Below are 22,919 nucleotides of genomic sequence, written 5' to 3' on the forward strand. Positions count from 1 at the left end.
AATCTACTTTCCAAATAATGGTGCCATTACCACTGTGGAGTGGCATAGAGGTAGGATAGGACCTAAGGGATATAAAGTTTAAAAAAAATAACAAAATAGGTAAGAAAAGTTTGACCCACTATTAATCGTGATAATTGAAGCCCAACTCAGCAGTTGGTAAGGATTTTGTATTGTGGACGGTTATCCAAACTCATCTCTATTCAGTACTCCTTCCGGTTCCCCTGCCTTATTCTGATTTCCTGTAAATTGTAAAGGTCACAAGTCTGAATAATAGGATCTGGGCAGTCTTGTGATCTTAAAAAAAGAATTTAAAGATAAGAAACCAAATCTATATATAGAATGTGAGAAGTGTTTAATTTTTATGGAGCTTAGCCAAACAAGTTAAGGACAGAAGATAAACGAGAAATTTCAGTTTGCATCTGCTCAGTGTTCCCCATTTTGAAGTATTTTGGGGATGGAAAGAGAAATGAAGATGGATGAATCCCATTTCTCACCCATCCTCTTGCTTATCAGTCATTTGCTGCCTATATGACCGTGGCAAATTCACTTGACTTTTGTTACTTTATCTGTAAAATGAGGTTGTATCTTATGTCCTCTAAAGTCCCTTCCAGTTATAAATCTGTGATCTTATTTTTCCTCTTTATAGTCCTCTATCTAGTGAGACAGACATGCTTGTGATGATAGAACAGGGAGGAGGTCATCTTTTATGGAGCTGAATTTTATAGGAAGGTTTATTGGACATTCAACAGAGAAATAGAAGTGGGTCGTGCAGCAGGGCTGGGCCAGTAGTTTTATCAAACCAAAGGGAAGGAGCTAGCTGATTCACAGCACACCTCCAAACAGGCTGAGAAGACACTAGAACCACAAGAAGACACATCTGTTTATGTATTAGTGGTCATTAATGCAGAAGGGTTCATTTAAGTCAGGCTGTGCCAAAGGTCCAAGTCAACATCTTAAAGAACACGGGTCTTGGAATCAGAAAACCTGGGTGGGTGCAGGTGTGGCTTCTTCCATGATGGGATTAAAGTGCTGCATTTGGAGTGGGGAAGACCTGGGTTCAAATTCTGTCTCTTATGCATATTAACTATGTGATCATGGATGGGTCACTTAATCTCTTAGCCTCAGTGTCCACATCTGTTACATGGGGGTAATAATATCTATAGTACCTACCTCCCAGGGTCATTGTGAGGCTGAAAGGAGACAACAAATTTTTTTTGTTTTTGTTTTTGGTCAGGCAGTGGGGTTAAGTGACTTGTCCAGGATCACACAGCTAGTAAGTGTTATGTGTCTGAGGCCAGATTTGAATTCAGTCCTCCTGACTCCAGGGCGGTGCTCTATCCACCGCACCACCTAGCTGCCCCAAGGAGACAACAAATGTAAGGCATTTCATGTGGCTTCTAGTCCAGTACCCTTGACTGATCTCTGCGTTGGTCTTTTGGCACACCAGCCATTGCTGTACTCAGTTCCTCTTTTCAAGACAGGCTGTGTGGTCGTTAGTCATTTTGTTGATACTGTATGAATTCTGTGGGTGCAGGATTGTGAAATCAAGAGAGGGGAGCGCAGAATTCAGGCACATAGCCTTTTGCACCATGGCATAGTTTTGCTGTTACAGCTGAAATTACATGTGTCCATGGTTCTGTAGGGTGGGAAGGCCGTTCTATCCAAAATTTGGTGACCGTTTGTCAAGTTATTTGGAATCCTTGTGATCTCTCTACAAATAGAAAAAGAATCAATGAAGGTGGTCTCTGATCTGGTCAGACCTCTTACTGGGGCCAATCCTAGGTATCAATCCTAGGTATTTTAGGAAGACATTTATAAGCTGGAGAATGCATAGAAACAGGGTGACAGAAAGGGCTCAAAACTGTGCTGTACAAGGAGGAATGGAAGGAAACGGGCATGTTTAGCTCAGAGATTAAGGGGGTGGGGTATGTTTAAAGCCTCATAGAGAGAGGTTCAGAGATTTGGAGTTGGAAGGGATCTCAGAGACCATCTAATTCAACCTCCTAATGTGTGAAATTAGGAAATTGAGGTCCAGAGAAGTTAAATAACTTGCCCAAGGTCACACAGGTGGTATCAGAGGCAAGATAGACATCTAGGTCCTTGAAACTCTGAGGCCAGTGCCTTTTCCACTGTGCACAGCCTTCTTAGGGTGTTTGAAGGATTCCCCTGTGGAAGAGAGTAAGATTTGCTTTGCCCTAGAGTAACAGAATTTGGGTAGGAATTCAGGGCGTAGGAATTAGTGGAACTCGTTTTGGGCCAGTATAAGGAAAATCTTCCTAAAAGTTAGTGCTGTCCAGAAATGGAATGGGCTGCCTCAAAGGGTAATGAACTATTGTATTCATTACCTTTTCCTTTCATTACCCATTCATTCAATTACTATTGTTACTGAAAATCTTCAAATAAAAACTAGATGAGCACTTTTGTGGGGATTTTTCTCTGCTCTTATAGTATATACAACTGGGTGTCTTTTATGGGGGGAGCAGTGGGAGGCAGGTGGGGTTAAGTGACTTGCCTAGGGTCACACAGCTAGCAAGAGTCTGAGGTCGAATTTGAACTCAGGTTCTCCTGACTCCAGGACGGTTCTCTATCCTGTGTCACCTAGCTGTCCCTCACAAAGGATATCTTAAATCAAGTACAGGTTGATATAGATGATCTTAGGGTCATTCCAACTTTAGGAGTGTATGATTCTAGTGGGTCAGTAAGCAGGATTTTATTAAGTGATTTTTACACGCCAGGGTGTTAAGTAAGCACTGGGAATACAAGGAAAGGTAGTGCTTTTGTTCCCTGTCTTTAAGGAGCTCACATTCTAATAGCTCTTATCTTGGGTCTCAGTGAAGGAGGAATTACACAAAGATAGCATAGAATTCTAAAAGTTAAGAGAATGGATAGTTTGAAAGATGGGCCAGTAAACTGTCAGATGCCTATGATATAAAAGAAGTCAAGAACCGAGGAAATGGTGTTGGATTTGGCAAAGAGAAAGTTATTAATAGCTTTCAAGACAGCGGTTTCAGGGGGTAGCTAGGTGGTGCAGTGGATTGAGCACAGGCCCTGGAGTCAGGAGGACTTGAAATCAAATCTGGCCTCAGAAACATAATACTTACTAGCTGTGTGACTCTGGGCAAGTCACTTAACCCCAATTGTCTCGCAAAAAAAAAAAAAACCAAAACCCTGTTTCAGAAAGGAATGGATGATGAAGCCAGATTGCAAAGTTAAGAGAGGTTAGTGAGGAAATGGGAGCTAAAGAAATTGTATATTACAGCACAATCACAAGTTAATTATTATATATGTATATTATAGCAGTAGCTATGTTTTTCATTTTAGAAGTTTAACAGCGAAAGGAGGGGAAAGACTTAGTGACCAGTCATCTGTTGGTAGGTGTGTAGGCTTACAAGTATAGGATTAGGCATGGCTCAGTGGTAGAGTAGGTGCACAGTAAATGGTGGAGTATGTTGTATGTTTTAGGTCCTGATCATAAGATCACAGGTCTGTTGTTGCAAGAGATCTTAGATGCTGTCTAGTTCAACCCGGTGTCATTTTACACATGGTGAGACTGAGGCCAGAAGCTCTTAAGTGACTTGTCCAAGGTCATACAGCTAGAGTTAATAAGTACCTGGAGGAATTTGAACTCATGTTCTTTCTCTGCCTCCACATGCAGTGCCATTTCCACCATGCCTGTTTCCGGCAGATCCAGTTGTTAATGCCAGCCTATTCTGACATCTTCAGTACTTAGAAGATCTGTGATTTCACCTGTGCCCATTTGGATTCCTTCTCTGTCTTTGTAGGTGCTTCCATAAGTTGCTGTGGCCAAAAATAAATAAACAAACAAACAAATTATCAACTAGTGACTTCTGTTAACATGCCTCTTTGCACCTAGTGAGGCTGGTCTTTTGGTGGTAGGCACATAATCCATCACTGGGCTTGTACTTAGTGTCTTTTTATTGGTACCTACCAGAGCTTGCACTCTGCTCCTGAAGACTTTGAGATCTCAGGTTCTCCTTCATCCAAAGAAGCATCATCCCAGGACTTAAGTAGAGGGTTCCTAGGTTAGGTCATTATGTCACAGACCAGTGATTTTTGCCATTTGGGTACTCACTTTACTGATTCAGACTACAGTGTTGTAGCTTTACATGATAGCTGAAGCCCATGTTTAATCAGTCAGGCATTTATTAAATGCGAGGCACTACGCTGGGAATACAAATCCCAAAATGAAATAGTCTCTGCTCACAAGGAGCATGTGTTCTAATGGATGAGAATAGTAAGTACATATAAAAATATGTGCAGCATAAATATAAAATTAATAAAGTAGTTAAATACAAGGTAGTCTGGGAAGGGGGGTACTAGCTGGTGAGGGGAGATCAGGGAGGAAGGGAACAAACATTTATGTTGTGCTTACTGTGTAATTAGCACTGTACTCACCACTTCATAAACATTAGCTTGTTTAATCCTCATGTCAACCATGGGGAGTAAGTGCTGTTATTACCCCAATTTTACATTTGAGGAAACCGAGGCAGACAGGTTACGTGATAATTTACTAACACAATATTAGTGTCCGAGGTTGGATTTGACCTTAGGTAGGACTTTATCCCTTGTACCACCAGCTGCCTTCAGGATCAGGAATGATTTCATGGAGAACACGGTGCTTGAGCTGGGATTCTGTGAGGAGGTACTAGGGGCAGGATTTTAACGCGGACCTTCCTCTTTCTGTAATATTTAAGATTTGCAGAGCGCCTTATAGATATAATCTCAGTTGATTCTCACAGAGGGCTATGGTTATCTCTGTTTGACAAATGAGGAAATTGGAGCTCAAAGACTTGACTTGATGGGGGTCACACAGCATAGTAAGTCTCTGAGGTGAAATTTGAGCTTGGGTCATCTTGATTCCAATTCCAGAGCATTAAATAAGCAGAATCTTATTTCTTGTGGAGCGAGGGTATGAAAAAGGGACACATGAGGCTCACACAAGCCAGTGGGATATATTTAGGTACTGGAATGTCAAACCTAAACCCATGCTCACTTGATTACTTGAGACCCTGTCTTCTAATCCATTGTGGGTAGAAAGGGTTTGTGATGGGGGCTTGTTTCTCAGGTCGTTGATCCTCTGCCAAGGTTTTCCATGAAGGAGGGGGATGGCAGCAAATCTCAACATCAAAAACATATTAAAGTGTTTCTTGGGGAAATTTTTGAAGCTGAACAAATATAAGCTGGGAGAATAATCATTCTTGTGTAAAAATGGCAGAAAAAGAGCTTTGGGTCATAGTCATCTTCTGATCACAAGACAGCAGTGTCGCATTGTGCATTAATCCAAAACTTGAACCTGGTATTGGAATGCAAAAGTAAAACCACATAGACGGTAGGAACTATGAAGTAATCTTTTTATTTTACACAACACTGACTTTTGTCTATTTTAGGATTCTGTAGCCAAAGGGAATCTGAGATATTTGTAAAAATTTCAGAGAAGAAGCTACACAGAAGACAGAAGACTAAGGGGTTGGAAAATAAGACCTGAGAGAAAAAAGGGCTATTAATTCAGCTTGGAGAAGATAAGACTGAGAATATTTAATTATACTTTTCAGGGATCTGAAGGATTATTCTAATGAGGGCTTACCATACCCAGGCTAGTGACCAAATGTTCATCTCAACTGAGAATAGAATTGGATTAAACTTTAGTATGAGGGATATAGGTTAGATGAAAGGGAGAATTTCTTTTTTGAGGAAAAAGTTGTAATTATATTTTTATTGTATTCTAATCTCCCTGGGCCTCAGTTCTTCATCTGCAAAATGAGGAGTTAGACTATAGCTTCCAATGTCCCTTCCAGCTGTAAATCTGTGATCCTATTTGCATGTTGTTGACTCATGTGCAGTAAAAATATAGTAACTGTATTAACTAGAATATATTTTGTTTATTGGAATTCTCTAATTCCCAATTACTCTGAGTAAAACTGAGTTTATTATATAGAGGTTGCATGGTATGGTTGAGTCTGGACTTGAAAGAATTTCTTGAGAGTGAAATTTTTAAACATGGGTTTATATTATTGAAAGAATTTGTAGAACTTAATTTCATCTGTCTGGGAGATAAGGTAGGCTCTTGAAGGTAGAGGGATGGATCTAAATGATTGAATCAACAAACATTTATTAAGTACCTGTCTTCTACGTGCCAGGCAGCATGCTAGGCACTGACACCACAAGGCAAAAATAGAATAGTCATTACCCTCAAAATGCTTATTTTCTTTTGGGTGAGATGTGCGTGTGTAAATATAAATACAGTAAACAAGGGAGTTTTTGTAGGGAGTCACTCGCAGCAGGAAGGATCAGGAAAGATCTCAGGTAGGAGGTATCACTGGAGGGAAACTCTGAATGAAATTAGGGATTCTAAGAAGTATCGGTGAAGAGGGAGTGAATTCCAGGCTTGGGGAGGATGGTTGCTTCAAAGACACTGAGAGAGGAGGTGGAATCTCCTGCAAAAGGAACAGCAAGACCAACTTAACTGGACTATATTGACTGTAGTGGGGAGTAACTTGATGCTGGAAAGGTAGGTTGGAACCTCTGAAAGGCTTAAAGTTTTATTGGGAGCCCTGTTAGTGTATTAAGCATGGGCAGGCTTGTGCTTTAGGAAAATCACTTCAACAGCCGTGTTGAGGAGAGATTGGACAGGAGAGAACTGAAGCCAATTAGGAGGCTGTTGCAGTAGTCCAGGTGAGAGGTGATGAGAACCTGGCCTAATGTGGTGATTATGAGTGGACAGAAGGGGATGAAGGTGAGATGTGTTTTGGAGGTAGCCTCGATGATACAGGGCAACATTGGGTGGGAGATAGTGAGATGTTGGGGATCACTCTGAGGATGTGAACCTTGCACATCTTGAAGTGGGGTGGTGCCCGTGACAGAAATGAGCAAGTTTGGAAGAGAGATGACGTTTTGGGGAAAGAGAATGAGTTTTGTTTTTGTGCATGTCGAATTTGAGAAGCGGCTAGCACATCCGGTTTGAAATGTCTAGCTGTTGGAGATGTTGGACTGGCGCTCAGGAGAGATTAGTGCTGACCGCATGCATAGATTTGGGAGAGATAACCCTCGAACCCATGGGCACTGATGAGGTTATCAAGAGAATGACAAAAGAGGGCCCAGGCTGGAGCCTTGGGGTGTGCCCACAATTAGGAGGCTTGATGTGGATGATGAACTAGCAAAGGAGACAGAGGAGGAGTGGTCAGATAAGTATGAAAAGAGCTCTGTGATTCAGGGAGAGCCATGTTAAGTAAGCACTTATTGAGTGCTGTATATGTCAGCTATTGTACTAAGCACTAGAGGTACCAATACAAGCAAGCAAGACCGTACTTGTCCTCGGGCACTTACATTCTAATGGGAGAAAACGATCCATAAAGGGCAGCTGCAAAAAGAGTGGGAGAGGTAATGTCCAGGCTGTGCTGTGTTAAATGTTTAAAGACTGACTCTCTGGCAGGAAAAAAGTGGTGGTCTAAGCGCCATCATTAACATTTTCTCCATTACATAAGTCTAGACAATCAACGGGACAATAAATTGAGCCCTGATTTGTAGCATTTGCCAATTTCTGAGTCGTAAATGGTCACACTGAAAATTTAACAACCTGCTTATTTGATAGAGGTGTATGTGCTTATACTGAAAATTTAATAACCTGCTTGAGCAGGTAGGGGCCGGCTCCAGTACATCTCTGGGTGACATGGTGTATAGAGGGCAGGGAAGTGGTGTAAAGGCCTGACAGGGGAAAGAGAAAGCAAAAGCTCATCTGGTCCCAGGGACAGGGAGGAGATAGGGTTAGGATCTCTCCATGGACAGTAGGATAGTGTGAGTGATGGAGGAGGCATGACATTGAGCTTTGGGAAATTGTTTCTGTTTCTCTTTCTTCATAGTAAGCCCTGGGTCACATTGGATAGGCACTGTTCTTACTTGGTTTCTGGGTTTTTGGTTTTTTTTTTCTGCCAAAGATTTGCCCTAGAAATGACAGAGCAAAAATGGCTTATCAGGAGTTTGCTGCCTAAGTTAAGTGAGAAGATAATAAGATGAATTTGAATCACCTGGCCCAGATGAAGTGTTCTGAAAACAAACAACAAACCCTACTTCAGACTGGCAGATATGATTGGAATCAGGGATATTGGGATGAACATGGAGGACAGAAGAGATACTATGGCACTAGGGAAAGGCAGAATGTCCTAATTTTCAAAAAGGGAAGATCGCAAACTAAAAGCCTTCCATTTCTGGGAATATACATGTACAGATCACTGAAGAGATGCTTAGTGAGTATCTAGAAAAGGAAGCAGTGATTACAAAGGTGGCTTCATGACTGATTAGCCGTAATTTCTTCTTTGATACTTTTTACACTGGTAGGTTCAGGAAAGTCCTATAGAGAAATTTTACCTAGAAAACATTTAATAAAGAACCTCATGCTTTTCTTTTGGCAGAAATAATTATATTGACTTACATGATAATACATAATTGTCTGGGTTTGGAACTAGTCAAATGTCCAGACTCAAAAAAAGCAACCATTAATAATTTGGCAAGGAGACTCTAATGGATCTTACCAAGAATCTGCATGGCCCTGTGCTGCTTAGCATATTTCCTTATTTCATTTATCTGCCCACCTCACATTTATTTATTCATTTATTTATTTCAGGCAGTGATTTGAATAGAAGCATAGATGGCATCCTCACCAAATTTGCAAATGAAACAAGATTGAGGGGGACAGCTGACATAAGTGGATGACAGAATCAGGATCCCAGAAGATCTTGAACAGAACACTTTGGGCTGAATCTAATAAAATAAAATCAGTAGGGATAGCTGTAAAGTCTTACATTCAGGTTCAGAAATCATTTTCTCAAGTACCAGATGGAGGAGCTATGGTAAGGGAGCCGTTTGTCTGAAAAGGATCTGGGGTTTTTCGTGGACTACAAGGTCAACATGAGTCAGCAGTGTGATGTGGCGACTGGAGGGCTGTTGTGATCTTAGGCTGAGTAGAGAGGAATAGCTTCCAGGAATGAGGTGGATAGGTTCATCTCTACTGTCCCCTGGTCAGGTTACCTCTGGAATATTTGTTTAGGTCTAGGTATCACCTTGATGGACATGGATAGAATGGACGCTGATGAACCCAAAGGCAGCTGAGGTACTGAAGGGTCTTGACTGCATGTGATAAAGAGGATCACTTGGGAGGGAGTGTATTCTGGAGAAGAGAAACTCAAGGGAAGGGGGCATGATGCCTGTCTTCAAGTACGTGAAGGTCTGTCTTGTAGAAGAGAGATTATGCTTTCTTTGTTTGATCCTAGAGTGGAATGAGTGCAAACTTAGGAAATTTAGACTTGATATCAGCACAAAAAATTTCTGAAAATTAGAGCTGTCCAAACTTAGAAGGGGCTATCTCAGGAGGCAGTGAATTTTCCCTCATTGTGTGTTTCAGTCATGTCCTACTCTTTATGACCCTGTTTGGAGTTTTCTTGGCAAATATACTGGAGTGGTTTGCCTTTTTTTTTCTCCAGCTCATTTTACAAATGAGGAGACTGAGGCAAACAGGGCTAAGTGACTTGTCCAGGGTCACACAGCTAGTAAGTGTCTGGGGCCAGATTTGAACTCAGGAAGATGAATTCATCCACTGTGCCACCTAGCTGCCCCTCATTGTGCGTCTTCAGACATTGGGTGACCACCTGCTAGGTGTGTTATAGTAAGGATTCTTTTTCTTGTGTAAGTTGGGCTGACTGACTGCTAAAGCCAACTCTGAAATTCCTCTTGTGTCTGTTTATCCTTTGCAAAGTGGAGACAGTCCTTAGGGAATTATAAATAAGTGATAAATATAGATAACTGAGTTAAGGCTCTTAGAATACAAGGAGCCTATTAAAAGGAGGCACAAATAAAACAGCTATCATTAGTTTTGGAAAAAGCTCTAAAAACTCTTTCCAGTAAGTTAGTTTTCTCTATAATACCTACGCTGAAATGAGGTGCCTTGGTTTATATCTAGAGAAGCTAGGGTATTAGAAGGATGGACGTAACTAACAGCATGCTTATTACCATTATAAATTTTGAGTGCCTTCGGAGTGATTTATAGGACAAAGGAAAAACAGATCCTTATCTTCCAGATCTAAGCAATACATGAAAGGCTTAGAATCAATACATGAAAGACTTAGAATTTCATCTTGGAACCTTGTGCCTTGGTGCCCTTTCTTGGTGACAGTTCCTGGACATGGATTCAGTTGTTTCTCTTCTCATTTTCCTCTCTAGTGCAGAAGGCAGAATGGCGAGCGTGTTGTCGCGGCGCCTTGGCAAGCGATCCCTCCTGGGAGCCCGAGTGTCTGTCCCCAGTGCCTCTGGAGATGGCTTAGCAGCGGCAGTCCAGCCCTCAGGTTCCCATGCTGAGCTGGTTGGGGTGGTTGCCCCCCAACCCTTCCCTGTCTACAAGGACAACCACTGCCAGGAACATCCTAAGGAGATCCTCATGGCGCCTGGTGTCCCAGGTCTACAGCAGGCGGTGTTTCAGGCAGGGCAGAAGGTAAGTCAGAGCAAAGTGTGGATGGGGGTGTGTTTCTGTTCCTTTAGACTTGGAGTTGGAAGATTCAGAATCCTTACTCACAGTTTTGGGATAAGATTGGGTATAGGGAGACAAGTGTCATGGATACTGTTTTTCTCTCAAACCACTCATTTCTGATGTCTCCTATATTGGTCATAAGAGAGGCAGACTTTTTTTACAGTATACAATGATCTCCTAGTTCTGCTCACTTCATTTTGCGTCAGTTCATATAAGTCTTCTCAGGTTTTTCTGAAACCATCCTCCTCATCATTTCTTATAGCACAATAATACTCCGTCACAATCATATACCACACCTTATTCAGCCATACCCCAATTGATGAGCATCCCCTCGATTTCCAATTCTTTGCCACTTCGAAAAGACCTGCTACAAATATTTTTGTACATACAGGTCTTTTCCTTTGATCTCTTTGGGATGTGCAAGCCTAGTAGTGGTATTGCTGGGTCAAAGAGTACGCACAATTTGATAGCCCTTAGGGCATAGTTCCACGTGGTTCTCCAGAATTGTTGAACCATTTCACAGCTCCAGTAACAGTTCATTAGTGTACTGTTTTCTCACATCCCCCATGAGAAGAATTTTAGAGCCTAAGTCATAGGGTGTTTGTGCAGCAGACCTTCTGCTTCCTGTGGGTACACCATGGTGTAATTCTTAATACCTCTTGCCACTCTGTTGAAGTAAGTGCTCCCAAAGTCCACTGACCTTAGGCTGATTCAGAGTTCACAGAGGCTAGTGAGATGAGTGGTATTTATCTTAAATGTTTACCGGGCCTAGTTGGTATATATATTTGGTGCAGGAGCCAGCAACTTTTAAAAATTAGTTACCAAGGTTTTCTTTCATGCTTTTTTTCTCACTGGGAGTCAGTGTGTACCAAATGGAGTTTTAAAATTGGGCTAGAGTAACACTGACTCATTGTGGATGGTCATTCAGCAGGGGGCTGTGGTGGTAGACATAAAGAAAGCAGCTTGGATTGATGTTGGAAGCTGGGATGGGGGTGAATGGCAGTCCCTGTCCTGCCTTAAGGGCCCTCATGATACAGATTGCTAACCCCAGCTTTAGTATATCAAGTCTCTATTTGCCCTTGCTCTTGGAGGCATTGGGTAAGAGTAGAACCTCCCTGCTCCCTCTGTTACATTTTGACTTTTCCTTCCTCTTCTTTGGTGCTGTGGGTAGGGTTGTATGTGGTGGGAGTTTTTTATGCTACATGCATCTTGAGGTAAGTGATTGGCTGGATGACTCCTCTCCTGTGTTGTCAGCATGCTTGGGTTCTCCAATGCCATGTGCTCTTTTGGGGGGTGGGGAGGGGAAGATGAAATGACTTTTGGAATCAAGGAGCAAGTGCCAGAGTTGATTTGGGGAGAAATTTGGTCTTGAAGTTTGTTGTTGTTGTTGTTGTTGTTTTTTAATGGGTACTTTGGGATCAGTGTTTTGTCATTCAGGAACCATGGACAGCAGCAGGTAGGCTCTAGGACTGGATGGAGTTTGGGAATGTAGCCTAAAGGTTATGTACCCCCAACAGAGGAGACGTAGAGTAGAGATCAAAAGCCATTAAGTCAGAACCAAGTGAGCCCTCTCAACCCAGAGACGTGTTAGAGGCAGCGTGGTGTGTAATGGACAAAGTGTTGGCCTGGGAGTCTAAATCGACCAGAGTTCAGATCCCACCTCTGACAGTAACAGCTCTCTGTCTATGGGCTTAATGTCCATGAGTGTCCATTTCTCTCTCTGTAAAACAGAGATAATTCCTATGCTGATGACCTCACAGGGTTGTTAGGAATATTAGGTGGAATTAATGCATATAAAGTGATTTGTGAAGTTTAAAAGTTCTGGGAAGATGTCTCCATTCATTCTCCCTCTTTCTTCTTCTTCTTCTTCTTCTCCTTCTTTTTTTTTTTTTGGTGAGGCAATCAGGGTTAAGTAACTTACCCAGGGTCACACAGCTGGGGAGTGTCAAGTGTCTGAAGCTAGATTTGAACTCAGGTCCTCCTGACCCCACGGCTGGTGCTCTATCTATTGCGCCACTTCCACCCTCACCCCTGGTCATCTGAATGGCGAGTAGGTAGACTATAGGTGTGGAATAATGTAACCAATGAGGTTTTTTGCTTAGCTATATTTCCTTATTATGAAGAAGGATTTTTCTGTTAGGGACAGGAAGGAAGGCCAGAGAAGGGTTGTTGGGAACTGACAATGAGATTTTTTTGTTTTTTCTTTTTAAAAGAGCATCAATAAAACACTTATTTTTTTGGATACTTATTTATTTGCTCTTTGGATTTTAAGGACACATAACTGAGATAATTCCCTGCCTTGACTTAGAACTTTTATATGGTTTCTGTTGAGATAACAACCAATGCTGCATGTTTAGCCTGGGCCCTACAGGTGGGAGCAGATGATTGGGGACCCCTGGCTAAGGGGAAAGGTGTGGGCATGGGGAAGCAGCAGCAGTTTTTGGCAGACAGGTCCGGACACCTGAACTCGGGGGTGTTAGAACCCTAGGAGGAGACCTAAGAGACACTGACCGTGGGATTCCCTTTTTCTTTCTCCTTTTCCCAGGTCTGTGTGTGGTATGGGGGCCAGGAGTGTATGGGAGTGGTGGAGCAGTACAGCTGGGCAGAAGATAAGGTGACGGTTCTGCTGCTGGACCAGAAATTGCAGATCTGCTGCAAATCAGAGGAAGTTTGGCTGCCGGAGCTGAAGGGTTCTGTGCCTCAACTGCCACCAACCATGGAACAGGCAGCTCCTGCTACAGCGTACAGATCCGTCTCCAGGAATATTGATGTCCCGAAGAGGTTTGTATGGGAAGGCACTGAGTCCCTGAATGTGTGGGTAGCTGTCTGTGTGATGGGGCCTCTCAGGTAGAAGGGCCCTGGTTATAGTGACAAGAATTGAAGGGATTCCCTCTAGCTGGGGCCTTGTCTACCGGGTGGGGGTGCCTTCTTTTGTAGGGGTTAGTATTTGGACAGGCCCCAACTTTTAGGGATGGGAGGCTAGCTCAGGGCTCTTTCTCTCTCTCTCTCTCTCTCAGTTTTAATTTAGGGGAGTTTTAATGTTGGACTCTTTCTCTATAAATTAAAAATAATAATAATAGCCAGCATTTGTATAGCCCTTAAAGATTCGCAAAGTGCTTTATGTAGTTTATCTTATTTGAGTCTCATAACTCTGTGAAGTAGGTAACTATTATTATCCTCATTTTATAGCTGAGGAAAAGTGAGGCTGAAAGAACTTAAGTGACTTGTTCAGGATCCCAGAGCTAGTAGGTATCTGCAGCAGGATTTGAACTCGGATCTTCCTGACTCCAAGTCTAGCATTTTGTTCCCAGCGCCATATTGTTGCCCTGGGATGCTCACCTCACTGTAAAGAGGGCTGAATAAGCGAGTGCTTTATCATGGTCTTGACTGAGAGGAGGGAGACACTTACCATGCCTCTGGGTTCTTTATTTGCCCTTCTCACCTCCAGCTATCAATTTTCTATCTCAGTAAAGAGGAATGTAGTGATATAGATGATCCTAAGCATCATAGAATCGAAAGATCCTTAGTACTTAGCTTTAAGGCAACGAGGTGGTGCAGTGGGTAGAGCACCAGGCCTGGAGTCAGGAAGCCCAGAGTTCAAATCTGGCCTCAGACACTTACTAGCTATGTGACCCTGGGCAAGTCACTTAACTCTGTTTGCTTCAGTTTCCTCATCTGTAAAATGAGCTGGAGAAGGAAATGGCAAACCACTCCAGTGTCTTTGCCAGGAAAACTCCAAATAGGGTCACCAAGAGTTGGATACTACTAAAAAAACTGAACAGCAACTTAGCTTTGAGTTTAATGGTGTGATTTCCTTCCCCCAGAACTCCAAAAGACTTACCTTTTTAATTGCCACATGTTATAGTATAAATCGATCTATCAAGGTTAAACAAACAAAAACCCTCCCCTCTTTGGGACTGATATATTGACAGCAGTGGCCTACCTACCTCATCCCTCTTTGTGCTGTTAGCAGTAACTGGTTGGTAAGGTGAACTCTTACTGCCTTGTTTTCATCAGCTGTTAATATTCAATTTATATTTGACTCTTAGTGGTATTTGCCATCATTTTACATAGTCACAGTGGCAGCTAGGTGGTACAGTGGATACAGTGCCAGACTTGGAGTCAGGAAGACCTGAGTTCAAATCCAGTGTCAGACACTTACTAGCTGTGTGGTGCTGGGCAAGTCACTCAACCTCTCTCTGTTTGCTTCAGTTTCCTTAGTTGTGAAATTGGGTAAATGATAACACCTAACTTGTTGTGAGGCTCAAATGAGGTATTACTCGTAGAGCACATAACCACAGGGCCTGGCACACAGTAAGTGCTATAGAGATGCTTATTCCCTTTCCCTCAGTTTGTAATTTCTTTTCATCAGATTTGCAGGTGCTAATTTCCCATGAAATTAAATGTTTGGGGTTTTCCTCTGAGAAATAGTACAGTAGGAAGAACATTGGCTCTGGGGTTAGAGGTCCTGGGTTCAAATCACAATTCTGACACTACCTACCTTCAGCAAATCATTTAGTCTCTCTGGGCCTCAGTTCCCTCACCTGTAAAATGGAGGGATTGGGTTAGATGGCCTCTGAGTTCCCTTCCAGCCCTCAATCAGTGATTCTGTCATGCTCAGTGACAACTTAGCTGCTTCGAGTGCTGTTAAAATACTTAGTTTGATGTACCTGGGTGTTAACAAGTAAAAGGCATATTGTTTATTACTTTACATAGCACATTCTTGTTACTTTTGACTATCATATTACCTTGTAAGCTGTTTGTTATTTACCATTCCTGGTGTGAATGGGAGAGAACAAAATCTTTTTTCTCATAGTCTTTTCTAAAGCAGAATTTTAGAAACCTTTTGGCACCACCAGGCAATGCTGTGATGTTTGGGACTTAAATCTGGTGACAAATGTTTGTGAATCCAAATCTACAAAACAATAGATGTGGACTAGTATTCAGAGGTTTTTTTTTTGTTTTTTTTTTTGTCTAAACCTTTGTGGGGAATGCCTAGTATGGAAACTCTTCACTCACCCATATTGTCAGCTCATCTATAACTTACAATTTCCTTGGGCATTGAGAGCTTAAGCTGTCGATCCACCGTCAGCTAGGACGTGTCAGAAATAGAACTTGAATCCAAGTTTTCCTGGATTCTAAGACTGATAGCTTCTCATTCAGTAGATATAAATGAGTGAATGAAAAAACATTTATTAAGTGCTTAACTCTGCAAAGCACTGTGCTAATTACTGGGGATACAAGTGGAAAAATGAGCTCACATTCTAATAGACAACCCTTGAGAGTCCTAGGGGGCAGCAGGAAGATGCTATGGTTTACTGATCCTTAGGATGTAGTGTCAGGACAGATGGAAATGCCTCAGACTTTGGAGGACTCAGAAACAGGGCTGCTGGTAAGACCCTGTGATCCAGATGGCAAGTAATCCAGTTTGACTAGAGTGTAAAGGGGAGAAGACTAATACAGAAGTGCATCTTTTTGAATGTCATTTTGATTAAGAAGATCATATTCATTTCTGATGTTGAACCATTTGACAGTGCCGAGGAGTTTGGTGGTGAAAACTTTATTTTTCAGGTCTTCAGTATCTGGCTACTGAGGAGGTAGGGGCAAATGTTAGCAGAGACAGCTCTTGTGATCTCGAGATGACTCTACTGGAGTTGCTTGCTCCCCTGGGTGACGGTGGCAGGGTCAGACTAGAGGTAGAGGTAGGGGATACTGTTAGTCACAGAATTCTTGGGCATGTAAAGTCCTAGGTAGTGTCTCCATGGGGGCCTGAGACAATATGTCAAGGGTAGTAATTTGATTTTCTTTCATGTAGCAATGAAAGAAGATTTTAAATTATATAACAAGGTGCTAATGTTAGCTTCTTGCCACAAACTATCATTTTTTGGTGCAATGAAATTAAAGTGGATCTCTTAGCAGATACTGGAATTCTGGAATGCTCTCCAAAAGTTTATTTCATAAGATGTCTTTTTTGTTTTGTTTTGTTTTGTTTTTTAATTTCAGCATTAACTCATAGCTCTAATTTTATTCTCAAACAACTCAAGTTTATTTTTGAAAGAGTTCTGTAGAACTCTAAAGGTTTTGCCAGTGTGAAGGAATTTGATCATTGAAGTTTGGTTTAGGGAATCTTTATTTAATGATCTTGAAATGTCTTTAGTTTTTATGGGGCTGTTGTCCCAGGAAATAGGTCCTGTTGACATTCACAAGATGATAATTTGCTTGTTTGGTTTCTTTGGGAGGATAAGGCTGGTTTGTTTTAGTTATATCCCTTTGTGTTTAAGTATGGCGCAGAACCTACCTCTTCTTAAAAAGGGGTGGGAGGATTTGCATATTTAAAAAATTATATAGGCTTCTTTGTCATCTTATTTTTCATTGTTCTTAATTTCTTTTGTCTCTAAATTAATTACTGTATATTGTGTTGTAGAAAGAAGATCAGATTGGGAATCAAGAAGACCTAGGGTTTACATTCTGCCTATGACCCTTATTAGTACTGTGACCATGATCCATTCACTTTACCAGCTTAAGTCTCAGTTTCCACATCTGTAAAATGGCAATAATACTTGCAGTACTAGCCTCATGAGGTGATCTTTTTTGTTTGTTTGTTTGAAGACTGGCTTTCCCTAGCTCACTCAGGCTGTAAGTTCACAGGTCTTGATCCCACTCTGATCTGTATAGAAGCTTTGACCTTCTCTGTTTCTGACGTGGGCTGATTTGCTCCTTCATTAGGCAACCTCAGTGAGCTCCCCTCCCTCTCCCAGGGGCTCACCGTATTAAAGCCAAACTTGGTTTTGACACTGTATTGCCATAATTCGCTCAGAACTGAACTCGAGTTGTGTCAGCCTCCCCCTCCCCAGGAGCTGGGTTTACAGGTCTGAGCCCCCATGCCCGGAGGAGTCTACTTTGAAACTTTGAATAAGATATATGTGTAAAGAGGAAATCTTTAACACACTATATAGAGTTGATTGTTGTTAATGATAATGGTTGAACAGCTAAGTGGGGAAGTGAATAGAGTGCCAGGCCTGGAGTTGGGAAGCACTGAGTTCAAATGCGGCCTCAGACACTTACTAGCTGTATGACCCAGGGCAAGTTATGTAACCCTGTTTGCCTCAGTTTCCTCATCGGTAAAATGAGCTGGAGAAGGAAATGGCAAACCACTCCAGTATCTTTGCCAAGAAAACCTTAAAGCAAAGAGTCAGCTGCAACTGAACAACAGCAGTGATAATGATATTTTAATTTGGGTTTAATCCTGGTTTATTCCATTACTTTGTGTCTCTGAACGAGTCACTTAGCCTGTTTCCTCACCTTATATTGGACAGATGACCCATACATGTTCTTCCATAAACAGGGGATTGACCTGGGCTCCTGCCCGTTATTGGGGATTGGTCTGAAGTTTGTGCTTGAGTTTACTTACACTAGTAATAAAACTCACAACATGGGTTGTTGTTGTTTTTTTACTTTATTTAGACTTTTTTTTTTGATGAGTATTTCTAGGTTTTAATTGATTGAAAGATATTAGAAAATGCTGACAAAACACAGCAGTGCATATTAAAATTATATATTATGCTAAAGCAGTATTTATACCAGGAATGTAAAGACGGCAATATTAGAAAACCAATGAGCATAATAAATTAAATTAACAAAGCTTACTTCAGTGGATCTATAATCACATAGATGTGGGTATTCCATTGAATAATGCATTCCAACCCATCAACATCTTCTTATCCTATGTGATTTTTTTTAAATTTAATTTATTTATTTTTAGTTTTCAGCATTCACTTCCATAAGATTTTGAGTTTTAAATTTTCTCCTCATCTCTCCCTTCCCCCCCCCCCCCAACATGATTTTTTTTTTTTAAATAGGAATCTGACCTGTGTGCTTTACATGTCTTGTGCAAAACTTGTTATATGTTACGGGCAGCTAGGAGTCATAGTGGATAGAACAATGGCCCCAGAATCAGGAAGACCTGAGCTTAACTGTGGTCTCAGATACTGAGTAGCAGGGTGGCCCTGGGCAAGTCACTGAACCTCTGTCTGCCTCAGTTTCCTCATCTGTAAAATGAGAATAATAGCACCTACCTCCCAGACTTGTTCTGAGGAACAATTGAGAAAATATTTGTAAAGTGGATAGCACAATGCCTGTCACAAAGTCAGTGCTTAATAAATGCTTGTTCCCTTCCCGCCTACCCCTACTTTGGGTTGTGTTCCTTTAGGACAAAATAACTTTGCAGGATGTATCCCAGAATTGTAGGATTGCAGTGATCTACAAAGTGGATAATGCACATGCAACAGTCATCAGAAGAACATGGTGGTTGTGCAGGCTCATGGAGTTCTTTTGGACCGTTCTAGTCTTTCTTACCTCTCCCTTTGTTTGCATTCAGGAAGTCAGATGCAGTGGAGATGGATGAGATGATGGCGGCCATGGTCTTGACCACATTGTCTTGCAGTCCAGTAGTGCAAAGTCCTCCTGGCGTTGAGTGCAATTTACCTGGTGAGTCTTGCCACTAAACCCCAAGAAAAATACTGAGTAGGTATCTCATTTGGAGGTGGACCCTTAAACTTAACATTTTTTTTTAGCAGCTATATGCAAGGAACACTGGCCTGGACATCAGGATTCCTGGATTCTGTTCTCAGTCACATTCCACCCCATACTTTCTGAGTGACCTTGTGTTAGTTGCCTCCCTTCTCTTTCCTCAGTTTCCTCATCTGGGGAGGAGGATTGTGGAGCATTTTGAAGATGAATGAGACCATTGGAAAGAGTCTCACTCACTGGCCAGATGAGTAAGTTCCTCCACGGGAGTAAGTTAGGCACTTGTGGTGGGGAACTTGAACTAGGCCAGTAGAGGGATATTTTGTTTACTAGGAAAATAACATATGAGTGGCCTCCAAATGTTCATGCCCCTCTCCAAGTGTCTTAATTCACTCTTGTAAACTAGGATAAGCCTACAGGGCCAGACCCCAAAAGAAATTAAGTTAAGTCTGAATTTAGTCCAGTCATGGGCAAGAAAATATTTTAATAGAAAGTAAAAATGTGACTTCACAGTAAACTGATTCTCTTTCTGAATGCTTTTGGCACTATTTGAAACATGCCATTACCATTACTGTGGGGAATGGTTGGTGAATATTAGTAGTTTGATCAAATTTGTTGTGTGGGCCTTAACATTTTTAAATTAACTTGTAAGGCTGGCCTGAAACTTACTCCCAGGGAACAACTTTACTTACTGGCATAGTCCATCTAACTTAATTGTCAGTTATTCTGAGTTTTGTGGGGGAAACATGACATTTTTGGTAAGAAAAGTGACCATGTAAACTTACATTTATATAATTGATTAACTTATCAGTTACTCTTAAAAAATGTTACTTTAATATTTAAGTGTTTAAGTTTTCCTCAACATCAAGGAATAGACTGATATACATAATTTAGTCAGTGGAATGTCATTTACTGGCTCAAGTATTTCAAGAAGTGGAAGAATGTAGCCCGATTTCTGAACCTGCAAGAGTGGAGTTAGATTACATATGTTTTTCTATATATATGTATGTGTGTGTGTGTGTGTGTGTGTGTGTATGTGTGTGTGTGTGTGTGTGTATATATATATATATATATATATATATATATATATATATGCATATACATATGAAATGATGGCGGTGGTCTTGCAGTCCAGTAGTGCAAAGTCCTCCTGGCATTGAGTGTAATTTACGTGGTGAGTCTTGGTATATATATAATATAATATAGAAACAGAAAATAGAAATGTAGAATATAGAAATATATATATATCTAGAATATAGAAATAGAAAGAAAAATATAATAGATATTATGATACAAGTATTATATATTATCATATAACACAACATAAATATATAGTTATAACATAAATATAATATATACTATACAAAACATATACATGTTTATATATTATATATGTATATATAGAGTGCATATATACACGTGTGTGTGTGTAAATGTGTTTTTTCTAGTGATGGTGGCAAGGCCTTCAAAGTATTAGTACAAAGGGACCCACATGGGGTTTTAAATCTACCACTGGATTTGCCAAGGGTAGCCAGAGGCAGAGGAGAGAGTCTCCAGAAATTGGTGCAAAGGGAAAGTGGACTATTATAAAGACATCAAGTCCAACCAGTTCATTGTGCTCTGCTCTTGTACCCCAACTGGCACCATTCCATCCACTATCTTACCTCTTTATCTGAAACGTTTTCAACTTTTCCTCTCAAGGAATTAACTTATTTTTAAAATCAGAATAAATGACTTATCATCATTGGAACAAGTAGGAAAATAGCATTTACTTGGTAGCTAATTTTCCTGAAATGCTTTATAAAGCAAAGTATATTTTGACAACCTTCTCTAAAATTGAGCTCTATTTAAAAATATTAAAGTTAGTCTTGGAATTTTTTCTTCAGGATTGCTATGTGAGCGTTGATTTTTGTGTAGAAGGGGGAAGAAGTAAGAATTACTGTTGAGTTAGTGGCAATAGAAATTGTGTAGAAAACAGAATGTTCTGTTACGGTCTTGCCTCACATGTATTGAATGTGATCACATAAAAGGCAACACCTATTTTTGCAGATTTTCAATACTTGGCGCATAGCACCTAATAAATAGTTATTCAGGGGCAGTTAGGCAGTGCGGTGGATAAAGCAATGACTCTGGAGTCAGAAGGACCTGAATTCAAATGTGACCTCAGACACATAATACTTAATAACTGTGTGAACCTAGGCAAGTCATGTAACTCTGATTACGTCCAAAAAAAAATGCTTATTCATTCATTGACAAAGTCTTAAAACTGTACTGATGATACAAAACATACATATACTTGGTCCTGACTTTTAAAGAATCTGCTAAGGTGATATGAAATGCATATGTTATCTACATAATATAAGCAGAGATTAATTTTTGGTTTTAATTTTTCATATTTTTTGAAAAACACATTTTGTCTCCTTCAAAAATTTTTGAGTTACTTCAGGTGTATACAGTTGGGAAGATCAACTGTATGTGGAAGATTTGTGGGTCAAAGTTTGCTTAGATCTTGATGTGTTTTTATTTTTACCCCTAATTCCTGACCCAGACCTTTTCTGTGGTTCCTAAATCTTTCCTAATGGTCCCATTCAGGATTAAAACTCTGTTCATGCTTCCTAATGTTTGGCTTAAACCATGGGTCAATATTTGAGCTTTTTCTAGTTCAGGGACCAGGTTGCTTTGGAACTCCCATAATGCAGTGGGTTATGATTGCTTCAAGGTCTAAAAATTTGGAAACATGACTCATTTACTCAGCCTGCAGTTTTCCTGCAGGAGGTGAGACTTGAGGAAAGTCTTGACTCGAAAGCTATTTTAGGTATGTGGGACAAAACAATGGGATTAAGGCAGCAATGTGTTGCTACCACAAATGTCGTGACAATGTGCTTTGAAACCCACTGTGAGAAGGTCTAACACAATGTTAATGGCAGTAGAAGATCTGATAGAAGTCTTTCCAAAGTTTTATTGTACAGGACACTTGGTAACTGTAAGGGTCTTATTTCTTGCCTTATTTGAAAAGTAAGCCTGTGTCTAAGCTTTTCAGACATACGTTCTGTGTATTGCAACCCTACAAGTTATCTTGAATCAAGCATTTGAAAGAAATTGGACCATCCCTAAAACAAGAGACAGGCAAAAGTGTTAATAAAAACTGCAGGTGCAACCTACTCATTGACATTGCATTTCTTCAAAGACTGAGGGTGTTCATCACCTGCATTTTCTCACTGGCTCTGAGTAGTAGAGAATTGATAGAGAAAAATTTTACAATCCTGAAATTTTCCCAGGTGAATGTCACATCATCTGAGATAGCATGTGGTAGACTTTCCATATTGTGCTGGTCTTCATCGTTTCTTCAATATTACTGTCTCCATGGGACGTAGTGTTACTTTCTTCTTAATTTTCTGTCTCTTACACATCACCTGCCAGTTCTTTGTTAGTCAAGACTGAGCCCAGAACAGTAATAACCTTCATTGTTGCTTCACCTTTATTGTTAATTTCATCTCTCAGAATGGGAAGTCAGGAATCTCTCAATTACTCTCTGCTTGGAGCAAAATTCTATTTGCAGAAGATATCCAGAGAGCTAAAGCCCTTTTGGCTACTATATCTTACCTCTCGGCCAGTTTTAGAATCTAAATTAGGAAAGTGTCACTCATGTTTTCTGTGTCTGGGCAGTCCTACAATATTTTCACACAACATTATCATAGGATTTGAGCTAGAAGGAACTGCTGAAGTCACCCTGCTTCAACCCCCTCATTTTACAGTTGAAGAAACTAAGGCCCAGAGAGATTGTGTTTTGCCTATGGTCCCGGATATTAAACATCAGAAGTGAGACTTGAATCCGATTCCGGAGGGCAGTGTCCCTTCC

At 40.8% G+C, this 22,919-nt stretch overlaps 1 protein-coding gene across 3 annotated transcripts in view; it reads left to right on the forward strand.

Moving 5' to 3' along the window:
- ZNF395 (zinc finger protein 395) overlaps positions 1–22,919 on the forward strand; it is a 73,977-nt gene that overhangs the window by 36,485 nt on the left and 14,573 nt on the right. Inside the window, exons 2-4 of one of the 3 annotated variants that reach the window (XM_027853934.1) lie at positions 10,231–10,498; positions 13,080–13,315; positions 18,912–19,021. In XM_027853934.1, coding sequence (XP_027709735.1) covers positions 10,244–10,498; positions 13,080–13,315; positions 18,912–19,021 — 601 coding nt within the window. In that variant the 5' untranslated portion in view covers positions 10,231–10,243. Of the gene's footprint in view, positions 1–10,162; positions 10,499–13,079; positions 13,316–18,911; positions 19,022–22,919 lie in introns of those variants that run through there. The other 2 variants (XM_027853935.1, XM_027853933.1) reach the window with 2 other exon arrangements.

The sequence above is a fragment of the Vombatus ursinus genome, unplaced genomic scaffold, assembly GCF_900497805.2.
Source record: "Vombatus ursinus unplaced genomic scaffold, bare-nosed wombat genome assembly UNPS02010219.1, whole genome shotgun sequence".
NCBI lineage: Eukaryota > Metazoa > Chordata > Mammalia > Diprotodontia > Vombatidae > Vombatus > Vombatus ursinus.